Source organism: Lucilia sericata, unplaced genomic scaffold (genome assembly GCF_015586225.1).
Source record: "Lucilia sericata isolate MDLA Ls3-8-SP2 unplaced genomic scaffold, ASM1558622v1 Contig000954F_arrow, whole genome shotgun sequence".
NCBI classification, from domain to species: Eukaryota; Metazoa; Arthropoda; class Insecta; order Diptera; family Calliphoridae; genus Lucilia; species Lucilia sericata.
The window spans coordinates 54472-73663 of NW_023994938.1; the positions used below are offsets into that span (position 1 = coordinate 54472).

The 19192-nt window shown below is 31.5% G+C and overlaps 3 protein-coding genes across 4 annotated transcripts; 1 reads left to right on the forward strand and 2 right to left on the reverse strand.

The window, feature by feature from the left end:
• Positions 1-401: 401 nt before the first annotated feature.
• LOC119609271 lies at positions 402-1134 on the forward strand. The gene is made up of 2 exons (XM_037963991.1): positions 402-616; positions 687-1134. The coding sequence occupies exons 1-2, from the start codon at positions 451-453 to the stop codon at positions 980-982; spliced, it is 462 nt and encodes a 153-aa protein (XP_037819919.1). The 5' UTR covers positions 402-450; the 3' UTR covers positions 983-1134.
• Positions 1135-5549: 4415 nt separating this feature from the next.
• Positions 5550-9187, reverse strand: LOC119609275. Its single transcript, XM_037963996.1, has 2 exons — positions 8841-9187; positions 5550-5956 (listed from the first exon to the last, which is right to left on the reverse strand). The coding sequence occupies exons 1-2, from the start codon at positions 9049-9051 to the stop codon at positions 5697-5699; spliced, it is 471 nt and encodes a 156-aa protein (XP_037819924.1). The 5' UTR covers positions 9052-9187; the 3' UTR covers positions 5550-5696.
• A 6034-nt stretch (positions 9188-15221) lies between these two features.
• LOC119609267 (N-acetylgalactosaminyltransferase 7) lies at positions 15222-18640 on the reverse strand. 2 transcript variants are annotated; one of them, XM_037963987.1, is made up of 4 exons: positions 18499-18640; positions 17947-18295; positions 17348-17824; positions 15222-17234 (listed from the first exon to the last, which is right to left on the reverse strand). In XM_037963987.1, exons 2-4 carry the CDS (start codon positions 18149-18151, stop codon positions 16141-16143), a joined length of 1776 nt encoding a protein of 591 aa, XP_037819915.1. In that variant the 5' UTR covers positions 18152-18295; positions 18499-18640; the 3' UTR covers positions 15222-16140. The 2 variants fall into 2 exon arrangements, with proteins under 2 accessions (XP_037819915.1, XP_037819914.1); XM_037963986.1 differs by having other exon boundaries at positions 17947-18324; positions 18499-18632.
• Positions 18641-19192: the final 552 nt, after the last annotated feature.

The window sequence follows — 19192 nt, forward strand, 5'->3', positions numbered from 1 at the left end:
GATCATTCTTTATCTACTGTAGTCTAATTATTCGGTTCTAACAATAACTTTTTTTCCGGCAGTTGCACACCCACACAAATGTTTCTTATACATTAAGGCCATCGCATATTTTTTTTTAACTAAAAACACGATGTATGTATGTATATCTTATCATCAAAACAGAAAAAAAGGTAATATACAAAGTTTTTTTCTATCAATCAATCAATTCAATTCTCAACCCCTACTCAAACACTACAAAATGCTACTACAAGCAATTTGGAAGTCATGTTGCAACAAATAACATGATTGTTTTATTTGTTTTTGATAACAAATTGTATAAGAAGAAAACAACAACAATTATGTGAATATCTTTAGAAAATTACTTGAAATTGTAACTTTTGCCATTCTCATTGCTATATAAATGCAATACAATGCACAATTATTGCAAAAAACAAATTACACATTTTAATAATGGCACGCTCTGAAGCCTTAACTATTAAAATTATATTATGGGCTTTGTTCCTACAAACTTTAGGAGCTACGCAAAATAAGACCTTTAAAGCCATAGGATTTCTACGCTCTCCTCTAGCAGGTCGTAATTTGTATGAACAATACACTTTGGGACAATCAGAAAATGGTGAGTAAACTACTTAATTTAAATAAATAGTTAATACCTACTAATAGTATTTTTTGCATCATACTTTTAGGAGCCAAAATTATTTACACTTATCAATACACCCAAACATTTGATGAACAACAACCGGAAATTTCATTAGATTTCAACTATCCCGAAAAGGCGGGGGAAAATGATAATGAAGCAGAAATTGATAGTTTATTAACAATTACCCAAATTCAATTGTATGTTAATGCTGAAGATGGTGCTACCACTCAGGCCTATGTTACTGCTGGTGGTATTGGAGAGAATAATATTTCTTTGCAAATTGTTGCCAATAATTCCAATTTGTTAAATTACATGTTGGTTATCTATGGCACAACAGAATGATCTTTGAAAGATAAACGAAATGAAAATAAAAAAAATAATGATTATTGTTAAGATAACCATGAATGAAGGTACACGTACATATTAATATGTTAAAATGTGTGAAGTAAAATCAAAGCAAAAATAAAAATATATAGGTCCCAGCTAGTTTTTAATTTATTGATTTAAATTATTGATCACGTTCGAGTCATTTATGACTCTTCTGCACGTTTTAAATGATCACATATGTTTCTGATCATAAATGATACTTTCTTCGGGAGAATATGGTACCCTATCCGCGAATCCCCTAAAGAGTCATTTATGCGTCTGAGCAGTTCCAACTCATTTTTGTATTTTTTAAACATTTTGAGTCATGTTTTAGTCATTAGAAACAAGTGATAAGTTTTTAATCGTTAATCGGTATCATTTTCAGTTTAATGAGCAAACCTCCAATAACCTTTCAAGTGGTGGTGGGAGTTAATACTCATTTAATACTGGTATAGATAGATATAGATAGATAGATAGATAGATAGATAGATATAGATAGATAGATAGATAGATAGATAGATAGATAGATCTAGATAGATAGATAGATAGATATCGCTCGATATCGATACTAGATAGCTCTCTAGATAGATCTCGCTCATAGATAGCAGATCGATCGATCCTAGCTCGTCGATAGATAGCTCTATCGCTCGCTCGCTCGCTCTCGCTCGCTCGCTCGCTCGATCGCTCGCTCGCTGCTCGCTCGCTCGCTCGCTCGTCTCGCTCGCTGCTCGCTCGCTCGCTCGCTCGTCGCTCGCTCGCTCGCTCGCTCGCTCGCTCGCTCGCTCGCTCGCTCGCTCGCTCGCTCGCTCGCTCGCTCGCTCGCTCGCTCCTCGCTCGCTCGCTCGCTCCTCGCTCGCTCGCTCGCTCTCTCGCTCGCTCGCTCGCTCGCTCGCTCGCTCGCTCGCTCGCTCGCCTCGCTCGCTCGCTCGCTCGCTCGCTCGCTCGCTCGCTCGCTCGCTCGCTCGCTCGCTCGCTCGCTCGCTCGCTCGCTCGCTCGCTCGCTCGCTCGCTCGCTCGCTCGCTCGCTCGCTCGCTCGCTCGCTCGCTCGCTCGCTCGCTCGCTCGCTCGCTCGCTCGCTCGCTCGCTCGCTCGCTCCTCGCTCGCTCGCTCGCTCGCTCGCTCGCTCGCTCGCTCGCTCGCTCGCTCCTCGCTCGCTCGCTCGCTCGCTCGCTCGCTCGCTCGCTCGCTCGCTCGCTCGCTCGCTCGCTCGCTCGCTCGCTCGCTCGCTCGCTCGCTCGCTCGCTCGCTCGCTCGCTCGCTCGCTCGCTCGCTCGCTCGCTCGCTCGCTCGCTCGCTCGCTCTCGCTCGCTCGCTCGCTCGCTCGCTCGCTCGCTCGCTCGCTCGCTCGCTCGCTCGCTCGCTCGCTCGCTCGCTCGCTCGCTCGCTCGCTCGCTCCTCGCTCGCTCGCTCGCTCGCTCGCTCGCTCGCTCGCTCGCTCGCTCGCTCGCTCGCTCGCTCGCTCGCTCGCTCGCTCGCTCGCTCGCTCGCTCGCTCGCTCGCTCGCTCGCTCGCTCGCTCGCTCGCTCGCTCGCTCGCTCGCTCTGCTCGCTCGCTCGCTCGCTCGCTCGCTCGCTCGCTCGCTCGCTCGCTCTCTCGCTCGCTCTCTCGCTCGCTCGCTCGCTCTCGCTCGCTCGCTCGCTCGCTCGCTCGCTCTCGCTCGCTCGCTCTCGCTCGCTCGCTCGCTCGCTCGCTCGCTCGCTCGCTCGCTCGCTCCTCGCTCGCTCGCTCGCTCGCTCGCTCGCTCGCTCGCTCGCTCGCTCGCTCGCTCTCTCGCTCGCTCGCTCGCTCGCTCGCTCGTCGCTCGCTCCTCGCTCGCTGCCCTTCGTCCTGCTGCGTCCTCCCCCGCCCCCGTCTCCTTGCCCCTTTCCCCCCCCCTCCCCCTCCCTTGCTTTCTCCCGTTCTGCTGTCTCTTCTTCCCCCCCTTTCGCGTTTCTTTTCCTTTCCCGCTTTGTCCTTTCGTTTCTTGCCTTTTCCCTCTCCTTACATTAATTGGTAATTATAAGGATTTTTGGAATTAAAACAATGCAATGACTCATAGCAAATAAAAGTTGAATAAATTGTTAATTTGCTTATTTTAATTCGTAATATTAAAATGCAATAAAAAAAATTTTAAAAATAAAAATTATTATTTTTCTATGAAATTATATTATGAAATTTATGAAACGAATAATTTGCGTGTGACTTGATCCCAGACATTAAATCAGTTCCCAGGCTGATAATTTCTAATAAGAATAAAAAACATATGATTTTAAATTGCCTTTAGAATTTCTACAGTTCGATTAGAATTATGTACCTAAATTATTTTTATATACATATTTTTTTATTTATATTTAAAAAAAACATAGTCATTTTTATTTCTATTACGCCATTTCTTAAAAAAGAAAACAAATTTCACTTTCTTTATCGGCTCGTTTGAAAATTAATCGTTTTCTATTGCGAATTTTGTTGATATTATTAATTGATTAAAGAGCCCTATCAAAATTGACAACAAATAAATATTATTGCCCATAATCTAGCTTTAATTAGCATTTTATTCTTTAAATAAATAAAAGAACCTATATTATCAGTAGTATTTATCTGGTTTATGGCAAATGTTTGTAAAAACCAAAACAAATTGTACAAAACAAGTGTTTATTTTTATTAAGGAGGTTCGAAATGGAGGAACAATAGACTAGTTCAAGTTTTAAGACTTTAAGTAAGAAGGATCTGCCTATACCACTTGAAGTATAACGTTTTTCATTTCATATTTTTAATAATAATATAATCTTTTGTTATTGTTCAATTTTTGGCAGCCACCTTAATAAATAATAAAAAATTGTTCTTCAATACTTAAACCTCTAGTATTAACCAGATATACAGGTTTTAGTTAGAAATAATCAGATTTATCATAAAATAACAAACATATTTTGAAAATATTCTTTATAATTGTGTTAGTATAGCATGAGAATCCCTGAAGGAAACCTGTCGACAAGTGTCCCCAAGTCACCAGTTTGGTCGACTATTTTGGTGACTTATTGGCGACATTGTCAAGGAAGCGTCAATAACAAATGATTGGCGGCAGCTGATTAATAATATGTCGGCGACGACTGCAATAAAATAGTTATTAAAAAAAAGCTTGTATCTAAATGAATTCGAACCTTTTTATTTTTTTAATAAAATATGTGAAATTTTAACAAAATTAGCATTTTTATTAGCTATTTACTCCAAAAAATACCAAAAGTGTAGACTAGAATTGTTAAAATATACTAGTGAATCACTGGTTCCAAAGTCTACATATGGTCCCAAAAGAAGTACCTAGTCAATAGTACTAAAGTCAGTAGTAGATTTTCAATGACACGCACATGTTAAATGTCTATAGTAGAAAGCATTGTATGTCATATAATAAGTCACTAGTCAGTACAGTTTTACTATTGACATTTCCTGCAGGGAAGTTGATCCTAATAAGAATGTATGTTCTTAATCTTTATAAATTTCAAAGCGTTGTCCGTCTATATGTCTATATTTTTTGAAAATAATTTTCTGATGTTCCCAGTTATTTTCGAGATCCAAATCATCAAAAACAAAACATTTTCTCCATCATGTCTGAGATTTGAGATATCGTGTGCTGCAATTTGACAAAACGCCATTTTTGACCCTTTTTGAGACGTTATAACAGTGCCAAGACAACTTTATGTAGAAAATGTTTTATGTTATCTGAAATTCCATTCAGTCAACTTTAAACAAACTTCTGACTTATCTTCTTTATTTTTCGAGATATATTCACCTAAATATTGAAAACTCTTCGGTATATTCACGGTATTTATACCCTACACTAGTTTAGTGCAAAGATTATTATGCTTTGTATATATTGTTTATAACGAACAAAAATATTGGTTCCACACATATCTAAATATGTTCCAATCGACTCCAAATCACTTTCTGATTCGACTTAACGAAGTCGGTTCATCCGTCAACTGCAGGGAATGATATCTCAGAAACTACAGCACATTTTTAGTAATTCATTTTTTTTTTTTGTAAAATATAGGGGAAATGTACGAAAAATGTATTGTTATGTCAAATTTTAGGTGAAGATAACTCGAAGAAAGAGAGAAGATATGTCAGATTTTAAGCCTTTATTTTAAAGTTGATAAAATGGACTTTCAGATGGCGTACATCATATTCTATGTAAAGTGTTCTCGACACTGTTATAACGTCTCATATAAAGGGCCAAAAATTGTGTTGTTTTATATCTCAATTCCCAGATGTGATATGGAAATTCTAAGATTCGGATTCAGCTTGGATCAATCTTTTAAAGAAGTATACTTTGGTCACTGGGTGAAAAATTTGTTGACCTGTGTAATTCTATCAGTCCAAAGCTAAGCCGACCATATTGTGCTGATTTTTATAGAGCTACTAGATCGTATTAATGTTCGAAATTCCCTTTTTTCCGCTAAATATTTCAAAATTACTTTTTCCAAATGTTCTATTCATATATATTTTTTTTAAATAAATAAACAACTTAAATATATACTTAAAAATAACAATAAATAAATAAACTATTTGTTAAGTTTGTATGTTAATTTGTTTTTTTTATATAAAGGACTCAACAACATTTAATCACAGAATTTGTTTTTTTTTTTTTTTTTTTGTTTTTATATGCAGCAATACATTTTGTTTTTTAAATTATTTTTTCATTAATTTAAAGCCCATTTAATAACCATACATAAAGATTTGATAACCAAAGTTAGTGGTACGATTGGCGGTCATTAAAATTTCAGCAAAGGTACTGCCAATACCGCCATCATTTACAAAGAAGACATCAGCCTCGGTGGTCGACAAATCGGTAACGAACTCAACAAAGCTAAGGATTTTACCTTCATAGCCAGGATTGGGATACCACAGAGACACCTCAATATCGACAAGACGAGCAAATTGGCTTTCATCAATAAAACTCATGATCAAACGATCACCTGAAATTATAAAGAAAATAATGTTTTATTAATACATATTATAGATTTTATAATTATTTAAAAAAGTTAAGATTTCCATTGTACACCTTGTCGTATGATTATTATTAATTGGGTATTATAACGAGGACGTATGAGTGATTTTAATATTTTAGAGAGTTTTTATAATTCTTGAATAGGTATGGACTAATTTGTTGTATTTTTCAAGTAATCATTGAACTTTTAAGAATATTTGAAAAATCACGTTTTAGTTAATTGTCAGTTTTTTTTTCAAAATAATACATATTTCTCAAGCAAGTACAACCAAAAGATATAAATATTTAGTTATGCACAGTAGGGCAAATTTAAAATATTTGAAAACTTTGTATTTACTACATATTGACTGATGAAGTCGATATGTGATTTACGAACAGGCCAACAAATTTTGTACTCAGTGACTAAAATATACTACTTCTAAAGAAAAGAGCTACGCTGAATCCGAATCTGTAATTAGTTAGCTAGTTAGTTAGTTAGTTAGTTAGTTAGTTAGTTAGTTAATTAGTTAGTTAGTTAGTTAGTAGTTAGTTAGTTAGTAGTTAGTTAGTTAGTTAGTTAGTTAGTTAGTTAGTTAGTTAGTTAGTTAGTTAGTTAGTAGTTAGTTAGTTATTAGTTAGTTAGCTAGTTAGTTAGTTAGTAGTTAGTTAGTTAGTAGTTAGTTAGTTAGTTAGTTAGTTAGTAGTTAGTTAGTTAGTTAGTAGTTAGTTAGTTAGTTAGTTAGTAGTTAGTTAGTTAGTAGTTAGTTAGTTAGTTAGTTAGTTAGTTAGTTCGTTAGTTAGTTAGTTAGTTAGTTAGTTAGTTAGTTAGTTGTTAGTTAGTTAGTTAGTTAGTTAGTTAGTTAGTTAGTTAGTTAGTGTTAGTTAGTTAGTTAGTTAGTTAGTTAGTTAGTTAGTAGTAGTTAGTTAGTTAGTTAGTTAGTAGTTAGTAGTTAGTTAGTTAGTAGTTAGTAGTTAGTTAGTTAGTTAGTTAGTAGTTAGTTAGTTAGTTAGTTAGTTAGTTAGTTAGTTAGTTAGTTAGTAGTTACAGTTAGTAGTTAGTAGTTAGTTAGTAGTTAGTTAGTTAGTTAGTTAGTAGTAGTTAGTTAGTTAGTTAGTTAGTTAGTTAGTTAGTTAGTAGTAGTAGTTAGTTAGTTAGTTAGTTAGTAGTTAGTTAGTTAGTTAGTTAGTTAGTTAGTTAGTTAGTTAGTTAGTAGTTAGTTAGTTAGTTAGTTAGTTAGTTAGTTAGTAGTTAGTTAGTTAGTTAGTTAGTTAGTTAGTAGTTAGTTAGTTAGTTAGTTAGTTAGTTAGTTAGTTAGTTAGTTAGTTAGTTAGTTAGTTAGTTAGTTAGTTAGTTAGTAGTTAGTTAGTTAGTTAGTTAGTTAGTTAGTTAGTTAGTTAGTTAGTTAGTTAGTTAGTTAGTTAGTAGTTGTAGTTAGTTAGTTAGTTAGTTAGTAGTTAGTTAGTGTTAGTTAGTTAGTTAGGTTAGTTAGTTAGTTAGTTACATCAAATCCGATGAAATAAAACTAGACCACCATATGGGAATCGAGCCGAAGACCTCCAGTCTAACAGATTACAACACTTAGCTACCGGAGGCCAAACGAATGCGGCTTTTTTGTTCATATTTGACCAAATCTGCCGACTTTAAAGTAAAGATATAGCTTAAACTAAAACTGTGTTGAAAAAATTCAGATGCGAGATTTTGATTCAGCACAGCTTTAATTTGGTCTCTGGGTTTGAATTTGAAATTAGTTTTGATCTCTAGAAACACAGATCCTTCAGGAGTGTGAAAAATTTTATACAAACCAGAAAGAGTTCTGTCATTTTCAGAATACTAACTTTAATGAGTACTTGATCAATTATGGAACGATCTCTTCAGTATTCGGCAGAATGATTAATTTCTAGAAATGAAACATTTTTGTTGAATTCATTTTAATACCTTAAGTTTTAAACGTTATATACATATATAAACAATAATGAATTTTGCACCGATACCTGTGAACTGTAAGATTTACGCCAGTCAGTCCGTCTATCTGTATGTATGCTGAAAAAAATTCTGAAGACCTCATCTACCATTGGGTGCAATAATTCGATGAGATATAGAGAAATTTGCTATTAAAAATCAGCTGAATCGATATAAAAAACTCTGTCTAGAACAGTTTAGTTACACAGATCGAGATCTCCAGCGGGTTTTACAAGCTTGTGTAAGTTTTTAACTAAATTTAGAATCACAAGCTATGGTCCGTTTACGATAAAATGAGTTGAATAAACTTTTAGAAAATTATTAAAATATTATTTTCACTTTTCATTCGGCACTTGCTATAGCAAAAATCACGGATTTGACAAGAGATTCATTTTAATCAAAAAAAAAAATTAAATTCATTCACTTTTTGAATTCATTCACATTTTTGCACTTGCATTTTAAATATGTTTTGTGTTTGGTTTATTTTAAATATATTTCTTTCTATAATTTATTTATACTATATCTATTAACATTAGTACTTATTGTATTCTATTATAAATCGCTCATAGGTACTTAAATTTTAACAATAATTTTAAGAACACAATAATAAGAGAACGTTACGTTGCGTATATATTTATACTACAATACCTCTTTACGTCAAAATGCATGTTAAAAATAAATTATTGTTAGACTCAAGGATTTACATTTGAAGTATTTGCTTTTAAACTAAATTTTTGTCGTATTTCATTGTTACCACAAAAAAGATAACAATTTGTAATGTCAATATTACTCTACATTTTACACATTTTACAAATTGTTCATTCATTTTTTAGAAAAATACATTAGAGATTTCAAAAATTTTAATTACAATTGTCGGCTTTGAAATTTCAAATGGCAAATGCCAACAACTTACCATCGATACGTTCACCGGCAGAAAAGATAATATTTCCTTTGGTATGATAGACTTTTTTAAATGGCCTATAGGTGGCATTTGGATTTAAGGTGGTATAACGATCCTCATCGGTTACAATTGTAATTTCCGTTTTAGTTAAATCTAAAGAAAACACTAGATGCGACACGAAAGCCAACAATACTATTAGAGCAATATGCATTTGGTAGGCCATGTTTTTTAAGATTTTTTCAATTTTTTCTTCAATTTAAATAAAAAGTTTTTTTTTCTTTTTACGGGAGCGTTTTTGAAAATGTTTTCTCTTGTAAGAACACAAAACAATTGAACTGTTTGTTTATAATTATTAACATTTTTATATTTGTTATCGCTGAAAAGTGTTATTTTTTAATGAAAAAAAAAAGCTTTAATACATATAATTTCTAAAAATCATAAAACAATTCAATATCTACGACGAAAAATCATTTCTATGGGAAGTTTATTGCTTCTCTTGGAGATAAGATTAGACTAGAATGGGGGTATAACCAACAAAACATACGTTCGCTCGTCTATTTGCTTTATTTAAATTTCTTTAAATATATATATTTTTTTTGGTCTAGGGACTTTTTTCCATTAAATTAGCTTTTTTTCGTTAATATGCCAATTTTAAAATTAGTAACCAATACAAAACTTTAATCGTTAGATTTTCACCTACTCGAAAGTTTTGAAAACAAATCACTTAAGTACCCCTTAATTATTATTGATTTCATTTTGATCTTAATGACTAGTAACTATCTTAATTAGCTTAGCTCTTGTCGTCTACACGTTTTATATATTTGGTAATTTCTAAAAATATTCCATTGATTTAAATAATTACTTTTTATTATTATCGAGTGTTCTGAAATCTGAAGTAATTAAAAAAATGGGAAGCTAGTACAGTTTTTAAAATTTCTTTTAAGTTCAATATTAACATATCAATGATATTTTTTATAAAAGAAAATGTGATACAAAAACCAAATCTTGGAAATTCCGTTATAACATTTTTTTGTATTCGAATTTTTAAAGTGTTTTTACTAGGGCTGGTCTCTGAACTAGTATACTGACTTGTCTATGTACTAGTCTATAGACTTGTATACAAACTTGTCTATGTAGTAGTCTACCGACTAGTCTATGGACTAGTGTACTGACAGTAGACTAACCAGTCTACTGACTAGTCTATGGACTAGTCCAATAACTAGTCTATGGACTAGTCCAATAACTAGTTTATGGACTAGTCTAATGACTAGACTATGGACTAGTCTATGGACTAGTCTATGGACTAGACTATGGACTAGTCTATGGCCTAGTCTATGAACTAGTCTATGGCCTAGTCTATGGACTTGTCTATGGCCTAGTCTATGGCCTAGTCTATGGACTAATCTATGGCCTAGTCTATGGCCTAGTCCAATAACTAGTCTATGGACTAGTCCAATAACTAGTCTATGGACTAGTCTATGGCCTAGTCTATGGACTAGTCTATGTCCTAGTCTATGGACTTGTCTATGGCCTAGTCTATGGCCTAGTCTATGGACTAATCTATGGCCTAGTCTATGGACTAGTCTATGGACTAGTCTATGGACTAGTTTATGTACTAGTCTATGGACTAGTCTATGTACTAGTCTATGGACTAGTCTATGGACTAGTCTATGGCCTAGTCTATGACCTAGTCTATGGCCTAGTCTATGGACTAGTCTATAGCCTAGTCTATGGAATAGTCTATGGCCTAGTCAATGGACTAGTCCACAGACTAATCTATGGACTAGTCCACAGACTAGTCTATAGATTAGTATATTAAAACTATTATATGGACTAGTCTACTGACTAGTCTATGGACTAGTTTATGGCCTGGTCTATGGACTAGTCTACTGACTAGTATACTGACATATCTATGTACTAGTCCACCAACTAGTCTACTGACTAATCTATGAAGTAATCTACTGACTACTCTATGGACTAGTCTACTGAGTTGTCTATGGACTAGTCTTCTGGCTAGTCTTCGGATTAGTCTATGGATTAGTCTATTGACTAGTATATGGTTTAGCCTATGGACTAGTCTATGGGCTAGTTTACTGACTATTCTATGAACTAGTCTACTGACAATTCTATGGACTAGTCTACTGACTAGTTCTTTGACTACTCTATATACGAATATAGCGAGTAACTAGTCCTTTGATTAGTCCTTGGATTAGTTAATAGATTACTCTATTATTAATATATTTACTATTCTATATACCGGTATATTGACCAGTTCATAAACCAGTAAGTTGACTAGTCTACGGAATGGTATATGTACTAGTATATTGACTAGTCTACGGACTAATCCACCTACTAGTCTATTGACTGGTCTATGGAATAGCATATGGACTCGTCTACGGAGTAGTATATTGATTAGTCTATGAACTAATCTATTAACTAGTCCATAAACTGATCTACGGACTAGATCTTTGACTTAACTACTTTATATACTTATCTAGTTCTGAGAGTACCTAGTTCTTGGATAAGTATATTGACTTAGTCTATAAAATACTCTATTGTTAGACTAGACTATGGACTAGTCCATAAACCTGTCTATTGACTAGTCTATGGAATAGCCTATTGACTAGTCTTCGGACTAGTCTACAGACTAATCTACTGACTAGTAAATGAACTAGTCTACAGACTACTAATTACTTTATTATTAGTCTATTGACTATTCTATTGAATAGCTTATGGACAAGACTATTGTATCAGTTTATAAACCAGTCTATGGACCAGACTATTAACCAGTTCATAAACCAATCTATGGGCCAGACTATTGACCAATTCATAAACCAGTCTATTAACTAGTGTATGTTCTAGTCTCATAACCATTCTGTGAACTTGTATCTTGACAAGTCTAAGGACTAACATTTTGATTACAAAAATGTCGTTATATATATTGTAGAAGAGGTGCATTCGTATTATAATTTCCTATAAAATTTAGTTTGGTTCAACGTTTAAAAATTGCCAATGGCTGCTCTATAATTGTATAATGCCTTACAAATTATTCAAAATTCTATTTTTAAAATCTATGCGCAATTTTTATTTTTAAAATTATCTTTAAAATTTATTGTTAAACTACTTTATTTAGACTGTAAATAATTTCCTTGAAATTATTATTAAATAATTTTATGATTAAGCCAAATAATTGCTAATGTCTATAAAAACAATTATAAGTAGGTTGTTAAAAAGTACTTTGACTTATAGAAAAATGTGATTTACGTTTTTTAATAAAAAAAATTTTAGCATTTTATTATAAAACAAATTAATAAAATAAGGAAAATATAATAAACTAGTTATTACTGGTGTTTATATTTCTCACACAGTTGCATATGCAAATAGTATTTTAAAAATTGTTGCTATTTTCTATTTTTTTTTATAAATTCAGTCTTTATTTTAAAATTTACAACCAATACTTTATGCCACAACATTTGTAATCTGCCATTAAAATGCGCCATTTCCTTTTTTTTACTAATCAGCTCCACCATAGTTACGTCAAAGCGGTTATTTTTATTAATTAAAATCACTTTCATTTGCAAAAAAAAAAGTACTGATAAAAAACTAAATTAATATTGAACTAAATTTCAAAATAAATTTAAATATCTTGGAGCATAAATAAAGCGACATTAGACTTTTTAATCGTAGACTAAATGAAAGAAATTTCTTATCTAAATGTGCAAATTTATTTTGTATCAGATTTTCTTTTTTTTAATTTAATTAAAATAAATTCTAATTTTTCCAAAATATTCTATAGGTATATTTTTTGTTTTATGTTGGAACTAGGAAATAAATAAAATTGTTAATTTTAAAAGCAGTTGATTTGCTGGCTTGATAATAGTATTTTAATTAAATTGTTATAAACAAACAGTTATAGAAAGAATAATTTTTTTATAACTATAGTTTTATGTTTATTTTTTAAAATTGCGATAAATGTTAAAGTTTATCTAAAATACACTCATAAATAAATATTCGTAATTAACAAAATTTATTTTGTTTACAAGTTTATATCTTAACATTTGTTGGAAAATAGCTGGTATTTGTAGAAATTTAGGCAATTTGATATTAGTCCCAAAACTGGTCTATACTACTCCTTGATGGATGCAGTTTTGAGTTTTCAGCTTGAAGCTAAGTTGTTGTAAAACTATTGAACTAATTATTTACTAAAATTTTTTTACAAGTGTACTATTTTTTGAAAATTAAGACAATTTTCTTTATCATTACAAACATGTCAATTTATTGGGTATTTATTTGTCCAATTTTAATGATCATAAATTGTTAACGTACGTACGTTTTTCATTTGTTTCCTTTTAAATGTTAAGAGTCAATAAATATCGTTATAAAGGTATTAATTATTGATTACAATAAATAATTTTGATTGATTTTTAAGAAACTTCATAAGAAATATATAGGAAAAGTTTATTTTTTTATAAAAATGTTATCGTATTATTTACGCAGTTTTTTTGAAGCAAATTTTATAAAAGTTTAGAAAACAAACAAGTCCGCAATTTGATAATAATTGTTTTTAATTTTTTTTTAAATTTAGATTTTAGTAAAAATTGGAATTTTTAGTGATAATTGTAGAATTTCAGTGAAAATTTAAATTTTTTCATTAAAAATTTATATTTTTATTGAAAACTTGGAATTTTTGTGAAATTTTCTATAATTTGTGAAAAATATACAATTTTATCGAAATTTTATAATTTTTTGTAAAAATTTGCATTTTGTTGAATTTTTCTGAAAAATAGACTTTTAGAAATTTTTTTTTGAATTTGTTTATTTTATTCAGTGAAAATTTACAATTTCGCTGAAATTAATTTTTGGTTAAATTTGAAAATTAAGAGAAATTTTAAATTTTACTTAAAATTTCGAATTTCCGTTGAAATCTTGGATTTTCAGTCAAAATTTGGATATTTAGTAAAAAAATTAATTTTTAATACAAATCTTAAATTTTTTATTAAAAATTTAATTTTTAATAAAAATTTTAAATTTTTTATAAAAACTATGAAATTTTTATTAAAAATTTTAAATTATTTATTAACAAGTTGAAATTTCTTATTGAAACTTGAAATCGTATTAGGTTAAGTTAGGTTGATAAGAGGATGTATACTACATCAAATCCGAAGAATGTTATTTCCGGAATAACATCACTTCCAAGATACTTGGATCTAACTTCGACGAATGCCTGACAATGGCAAAGAAAGTGCTCCAGAGTTTCACTGTCCTCTCCACATGCTCTACATTCGTCTGAATCCGCACGTCCAATTTTGTATAGATGTGCACGTAATCCTGTGTGTCCACTCAGAATACGTACCATCATACTAACCTCAGACTTGCTCATTTTGAGGAGATTTCTCGTCTTGCTCTCATCAGGGTTACCCCATAGTATCTTTGTGGTTCTACCCACCTTTTCATTATTCCAAGAGGGCTTATGGGATTCTTTCATCCATATTTTTAATTCAGCTCTTGTTGCGTCGAATGGTTTTGCGTTTGTCAGTTTAACTACATCGAGCTCCCTTCCCTTTAATCGTATTAAAAATTTTAAATTTTTTTATAAAATATATGAAATTTTTATGAAAAATTTGAAATTTTTTATTAAAAATTTGAAATTATTAATTAACAACATGAAATTTCTTATTCAAAATTTGATATTTTTATTAAAAACTTGAAATCGTATTGAAAATTTAAAATTTTTTTATAAAAATATGAAATTTTTATGAAAAATTTGAAATTATTTATTAAAAACTTGAAATTTCTTATTCAAAATTTGATATTTTTATTAAAAACTTGATCTCGTATTAAAAATTTTAAATTTTTTTATAAAAAATATGAAATTTTTATGGAAAATTTTACATTTTTATTAAAAATTTGAAATTATTAATTAACAACATGAAATTTCTTATTCAAAATTTGATATTTTTATTAAAAACTTGAAATCGTATTGAAAATTTAATTTTTTTTTATAAAAAATAAGAAATTTTTATGAAAAATTTTAAATTTTTTATTAAAAATTTGAAATTATTTATTAACAACTTGAAATTTCTTATTCAAAATTTATTATTTTTATTAAAAATTTGAAATTGTATTAAAAATTTAAAATTTTTTTATAAAAAATATGAAATTTTTATGAAAAATTTGAAATTTTTTATTAAAAAATTGAAATTTGTTAAAAACTTGAAATCTTATTCAAATTTTAAAATTTTTTATTAAAAATATGAAATTTTTTATTAAAAATATGAAATTTTTTATTAAAAATATGAAACTTTTTATTAATAACTTGAATTTTTTTATTAAAAATAAAAAACGATGAATTCGAAAATAAAAAAACCTTTAATTTCATTTTTTTAATTTTTTTATTTATTTAATATTTTCATGTTAAATAGTTTTTTGTTTAACTTTTTTTTCATTTTCAGACTTGTAATAGTAGCATTTATAAATGTTTAGTTGCTTTTTTTCAAAAAGTCATTATTTTCATGATTTCAAAAAAACCCTAAAAAGTAAAAATAATTAAGTAAATACTTAATACTAAAATAATAGAAGAGATTACTTGTAAAGTTAGTTATAGTATTGTAAAGTAAATAAGAATAGTTAAATGTTTTGCAAGATTTATCACAAATTAAAAATTGATAAAACGAAATAATATCAAGAAAAATAAAGCAAAAAAAATGGAAGCTATATAATCAAAGAATTCTTCATATGTATACTTTTTACAAGTATAATTGTTATAAAAAATATTTTAAATAATTAAATAAATATAACATTTCTTAAAAAGAAGTTGGCAATGTTGACGAATAATTGTTTTTTTTTTTTTTTTTAATAAAATTTAAAAATGAAAAATAAAAAAACACCTTAAAATGTTATTTAAAAAAATGTTATTAACTAAAAATTGTATTCAATATTTTAAATAGTTTTTGATTTGTTGTCTACCCAATGTTTGAAAAAATTTTCAATAAGAAAATTTTTCATACATTCCCTCATATCTCTATTTCCTTTTTGTTAACATCTATACTTGTTTTTAAAAAACTATAGATTGATTTTTGAAACCCACTTTGTTCTCTACATTCTCATACCACATTAAGTAGCGTTAGTTTCCTTCTAACTTAGTTTTATATAATTTTTCCTCTTCTTTTTAATTTTCTAATAAATATATTGCTTATAAATTTTTGTGTCTTTTTTGTTATAGGTCTCCTTAATGTTGCATTCCATCATTCACTCATACATACATTCGTTCGTTCATTTAGTTAGTGTTTACATTTCTCAATATTTTGATTGTCTAATATCTGGGTTTAATGGGCTTAAAATACCACTGTTGATAGCCATCATTAACATCACAGTGGGCCAAAAATAGCTGTTGAGTGGTGGGATGTAAGGCCATACATTTCTTATGGGCACGATGCAGCAAATGTTTTGTCTGTTCATTATAACTCCAGGGTCCATCTACGGTACCCAAACGGCAGACAGCCAATTTTATACCTTGACGATCGGCTTCTACACAACGTTCACCTACGCCCAATTGTCCAGCAGCATTAAGTCTTATTAGTTGATTATTACCACCACCATGGCAATGAGACAAGCCCATAATTGCTGGGGGTTGATTGCCCATCGAATCGAGACAATTATCGGAGGCTACCGAACGCAATTCACCCCAGTGTAAATTGGCTGGTAGAGCGGGGAACTTGTCATAAACATCGTAAGCTATATTATCCATATACCATTGGAATGATTTACAATTCAAACGTTTCTTCAAGGCCAACTGTTCCGAAATATCACCCATATCCAAGAATCTAGCCAGCGGCTCTCTGGTATAGAAATACTCCTTGTGTGTTTCATCAAACCAAGTCTCAATGACACGTTTATAATTAATGGTTATTAAGGGACCCTTCTTTTTCTGTGCCAATTTGCCGAAATTGTAAGGCATAAAGCCACGATATACATGACCCACATGTGAACAAGGCACCCATTCAATACTGCCACCACACTGCCAAATTTTGAAACTTAATTCGAAATTCTCACCACCCCATACCAGAAGACCAGGATCGTAAGCTCCCAATTCTAAGAAGTATTCACGATTGATGGCAAACAGCCCACCAGCATGAGTGGGACTGCGATAGGGTTCAGAATTGTGTTGTCTACGACGTTGCTCACGCTTTGGCACCTCATTCTCTTTGTACAGCATGCCCCATTCGAAAATACCGCGGAAATGATTTTCACTACCATATACAGAGCGATATTCAAAGGTTTTATAATCAATACCATCAATAATGGGCACTGTCATTACGGTACGATCGCGATAGATGGGAGCCAATAGTGGTGGCAACCAGTTAATGTTAACTTCGCAATGGGCATCTAAGAAGACTATAACTTCACCTGAAAGAAAATTGAAGAATAAAATTCAAAGTTAATTTCTTTACTCTTGAAAATTGAAAACATATTTTAAAATCTTAAATAGGTATTTTATTACAAAATAACAAATGACTTACCTGTTGCCACCGAAGCACCTCTAGATCTGGTACGTATCAAACCTTCTCTCTCTTTGTTTCGCACCAATTTTACCAAACCATTAAACTGTTCAATATATTCATCCAATTTTTCCTTAAGATTCTTTTTGTCCGAGTAATCATCCACCAGAACAATTTCATGCAAAACATGCTTGGGAGAACGATCTATCACAGAATGGACGGTACGCATTAGCACAGAAAATCCTTCATTATGAAAAACAATAATAACACTAGTCTTGGGTAAATCATAGGGATAATTCCAATGTCTACACTCCTCTAGACGTGTATCACGCACACTGCGATGCATAGAGATTTCATCGGAACAGGCTATATTCATGCCATATTCCATTTCTGATTCATCAGCTTCATTTTTCTTGTGGGCCGGCAAATGATGAGCTTCGCCATTTTCACCCGGCCCCACACGATCTTCTAAATGTTGGGGCTCAAAGTTGCCTAAACCTGTTAGTCATTAACATAAACAAATGCTTATCAATTAAATGCATAATGTAAAGTAAACACAAGTGTTTTCTCTTTGTTTCACATAAACAAACGAACACAATGCGAATATGTACACTACTAACCTTCTACTAAAACGGGTACTTCTTTGGGTCTACCCTCAAGACGCTGATAACTGCGACGGCCAGAGCCGAACTTGGCTTGATATGCTTCTTGCACACGCTTGTGGCTATCGCTCCAAGTGGTTAATAAATACAGCAGTGGCAAAATGACCATACACACAAGGGCCAAACGGCACATGCGTCCGCTGCGTATATTGCTGATACGCATTTTTCACAGCACTCTAACTTTCCTCAGGAAATTGGTTGTAAATTAATATTTTTAACTCACTTCTATCGAAGATTTAACCACGACAAAGAAAGTGTCATTTACTTTCATACAGAATCTTGTCGACGTGTCTTTATGCCAGCCTGCCTGTAACCAAACAACGTTATTATAGCCGCCTTCAATACAAGAAGCAGCAGCAGCAATAACAACAGAAGTAATAAAATATACAATTTTCAATAGTCGGTCGGTTGCTTGTTCTTAAAATCGTTTACTTATTCTTCACACACCGAAATAGACACAATAACAATTTAAGAAAAAACAACAATATTACTATACCATCAATTCCATACTTTTCTAAGCCAGCTTGTAAATAGACGATCCAACAATACTAGATGAATGAATGAACAACAAATAAATGCCGCAAAAAATAAAAAAATAAAGTTTGTTTAAAATGTCATGAAAAGAAAATCACATCATCGTAAACAGAACAACTTTATTCAACCGCATTTTATTTTTCAATATGTGGTAGGTTTTATCAACCGCAGTCATAACATGTGTTGTGGTGAAATGAAATTTAACTAAAGTGTTGTATTATGCAATTTTAAAGTTTATTTTCGAATTTTCAAAAGAAAACAAAAACATTTTAATTTTTCTTTTCATCAAAAAAATAAGATTTACAAAATCTGTATGAAAAAAAGAAAATAAAAATTGCCGCCTTACACAGCCGCTAGTAATTTCGTCAGGAGCAACAGTAATGCCAAGTGTTGGAATGTTTCCCATTTTTTTGAGATTTTCGTTCTAATAAAACTGATTTAAAAATAATTTTGAACACAATAGTCTTTGTTCTTCTAACTACAAACATGGAAACATAATTTTTCTGCTCTATTCAGGTCCGGGAGTTATAAGCCTTCAAAGTTTTTATATATAATTGGACATATTTCGTTAAAATATTAATTAATTTTTAAGAATTTTTTATCCATCCCTGCATAATTTCCCACACAACTTTTGAGCTTGCTCTGTTTCGTTGTTATAAACAATATATTT

Coding starts and splice junctions, on each gene's coding strand:
- LOC119609271 (XM_037963991.1), top strand. CDS start 451: ATGGCACGCTCTGAAGCCTTAACTATTAAAATTATATTATGGGCTTTG. Junction 617..686: donor TTTGGGACAATCAGAAAATG/GTGAGTAAACTA, acceptor TCATACTTTTAG/GAGCCAAAATTATTTACACT.
- LOC119609275 (XM_037963996.1), bottom strand. CDS start 9,051: ATGGCCTACCAAATGCATATTGCTCTAATAGTATTGTTGGCTTTCGTG. Junction 5,957..8,840: donor TGCCGGTGAACGTATCGATG/GTAAGTTGTTGG, acceptor TTATAATTTCAG/GTGATCGTTTGATCATGAGT.
- LOC119609267 (XM_037963987.1), bottom strand. CDS start 18,151: ATGCGTATCAGCAATATACGCAGCGGACGCATGTGCCGTTTGGCCCTT. Junction 17,825..17,946: donor AGTACCCGTTTTAGTAGAAG/GTTAGTAGTGTA, acceptor AATGACTAACAG/GTTTAGGCAACTTTGAGCCC. Junction 17,235..17,347: donor AGGTGCTTCGGTGGCAACAG/GTAAGTCATTTG, acceptor ATTTTCTTTCAG/GTGAAGTTATAGTCTTCTTA.